Genomic DNA, 2,528 nt, shown 5'->3' with positions numbered 1-2,528 from the left:
TCTGAGAATTGTGAGATGTAAATTCGCAATTGCGAGTTATAAAGTCCAATTCTGAGGAGCAAAAAGACTGATATTTTCTTACAATTGCAAGTTTATATATCACAATTCTGACTTAACTTGCATTTGCGTGTTATAAAGTCAGAATTGCGAGATATAAAGTTGCGAGTTTAAATTTAGTAATTCTCAGTTTTTTTTTTCTTGCAATTGCGAGTTTCTATCAAACAATTCTGAGAAAAAAAGTCAGTATTGTGAGATAAAATTCACAATTACCTTTTTTTTTTTATCCAGTGTCGGAAACGGGCTTCCATACATTTTTGAAATAGGCTGTATTAATAGAAATTTTATGCAGCATTACTTGTGTTGCACTTAAATGCTGGAATTGTCTTGGAAACAAGGAAAGGCCTGTTGTCTTTAACACTTAAAATTTTAAATTCATGTGACCATGCTATATTATAACTGTTGATTTGAGAATTCATTAATGAAACAATAAAAAAAGATTGGAGAATTCGCTCAGCAATGCTCCCAGCTCTACCTCTTAATACTGTGGTGTGAATTTGTGAATTTACTTTTTCATTTATAGAACAAAAATAAATCTTTCTTTTAATAGAGTCTTAGCTATTCAGCATCCGTGCCGTAGCTTTCAGGAAGTGTTATCCTGACTGTAGAGCTAATAGAAGCCGCTCTGGATAAAGCTTGAAAGACGTGTTTTTGGTGTGGAAGTCGTATTCACAGAACCAAAAAGGAAACAAACACATTGGGAAAACCCTTACCAACATTCCTTTGCAATGGAAATTCGTATCCTAAAATACAGACCAGATACCTTTGGCAACATTGTTCTTTCCCTCATTGTTCAGCAGCTCTTTGAGCAAACAGTTCAGTGCAGCTCCCTGTACTCGACTCCTGAAGGGCTCTGGTCGGGTCTGAGCTGCAGGCAGGGTGGTGAGAAATGGCACCTTCCAGTGATGCTCCTCATCAGAGGCTGGCCTGTGTCAGAAACATGACTCCTGGGACTCTGTGTCATTCTGTATTGACAGTTTCTCCTGTTCAGTGTGGTTTCCATTGTGAAGAACTGAATACCTGAAGGGACAAAAGAAACCAGGACACCATTTCAATGACACTGTCACAAATCTCATATTCATCTCTCGACGAGCTTTTAGATGAACGTTCAAGCAATATGGAAGTATCATATAAACCATACAGTGCTGAAACATTTGGTTGAGAAAAACCTCCAACGCTGAGAATATTAAGAGCTCCTCTTATATGTGCACTTGATTTGACAGAGGAGTTATTGTTGGCCTTTTCACAAACATTAAAAATGTTTATTTTTTCCCCCAATCTTTATAGCACTGCTAGTGGTGAGTGACAAAAACAGCACAGGTTTAAATATCAAAATTGAGTTTTTGAGTGGCATTTTTGATGCCATCTATATGACAGTATGTTAACTCTTTTTTGGCATCGTCTATCCTACATAATGCACAATATAACAATACCATATATGTCAAATAACCAGAGTAAACAAATCAGTCTTTAAACAACCTTTAAAGTCAGTAGCAAAAATACTGACCCATCTTGCACTCACTCTTTTTGTCCAATCAAACACTTTCTTTAATAAGAAGGTCCCTCCCCCATTCAATGACTAGTGATAGCAAGCAGATTTGTTTTTAAAAATCCTTTAAAAATTCCATTCAAAAACTCATATTCCTGTAATAAAACATGGTGCTAGCAATATCAAGGTCAAAGGTTAGATTCCTAGGGAATGCAAGGATTTATAAAATGTATACCGTAAATGTAAGTCACTTTAGATAAAAGTGCCTGGCAGATGCATTAAAATGCATGAACAGGAGGGTTACTAAGATTAAGCAATACGTCCAGGCCCAACTTTCTGTTTTAACAGGACAGAAAACTGCTCGTCAAGCCATTTCATGTAAAACCTTTGCAGATATCTACATTTTGCACTCCCAGAAAAAAGGTATAAAGCTGTCACTGGGGCAGTGTCCTACGGTTGTCACGCTACACTGTTGAGGGAACACGCTGGAGTCACGAGGAAATGTTTAACAGTCTTTAATCAAGAAACACAGGAGACAATCCACAATGCGAGCTTGAGCCAACACACAGAGTAGACCTGACAAACACATACTGAACAGACTAGGACTTAAGTACACAGGGAAATGAGGATAATTAACTAAACACAGCTGGAAACAAATGATGAACTAATCAGGGAACCTAATGGAAACAGGAAGGACCAAATAAGGCAAAACAGGAACTGAAACACAAGACAAAACAGGTCCAATCCTGACATTTCACCCCCTCAAGGAAGGTGCACCGTAGAACAACGGGGGGGGGAACTAAGGAGTAGGCTCAGGAGGAGAACGGACAACTGGGAGGGGGCCGGCAGACAGAGACCAGGGAAGCGACAAAGGAGGTAGGAGCCAGGGAGGAGACAGGAGGGGCCAAGCAGGACCCAAGCCACAGCCATAATGGCGGCCTACGGTGGAGCTGACGGAGGGGGGAGCCATGGAGGAGGACTG

At 39.7% G+C, this 2,528-nt stretch overlaps 1 protein-coding gene across 1 annotated transcript in view; it reads right to left on the bottom strand.

Annotated features, from left to right (window-relative positions):
• Positions 1 to 796: 796 nt before the first annotated feature.
• Positions 797 to 2,528, bottom strand: part of LOC107662017 (5-hydroxytryptamine receptor 4-like) — a 123,934-nt gene continuing 122,202 nt past the window's right edge. The window contains exon 7 of the mRNA XM_016451868.1: positions 797 to 1,077. Within this exon, the coding sequence (XP_016307354.1) occupies positions 990 to 1,077 (88 nt within the window). The 3' untranslated portion in view covers positions 797 to 989. The remainder of the gene's footprint in view (positions 1,078 to 2,528) is intronic.

This window comes from Sinocyclocheilus anshuiensis, unplaced genomic scaffold (genome assembly GCF_001515605.1).
Source record: "Sinocyclocheilus anshuiensis isolate Anshui unplaced genomic scaffold, SAMN03320099.WGS_v1.1 scaffold535, whole genome shotgun sequence".
Lineage (NCBI taxonomy): Eukaryota > Metazoa > Chordata > Actinopteri > Cypriniformes > Cyprinidae > Sinocyclocheilus > Sinocyclocheilus anshuiensis.
The sequence above is the reverse complement of the archived record's forward strand: the minus strand, read 5'-3'. Positions and strand labels throughout refer to the sequence as shown.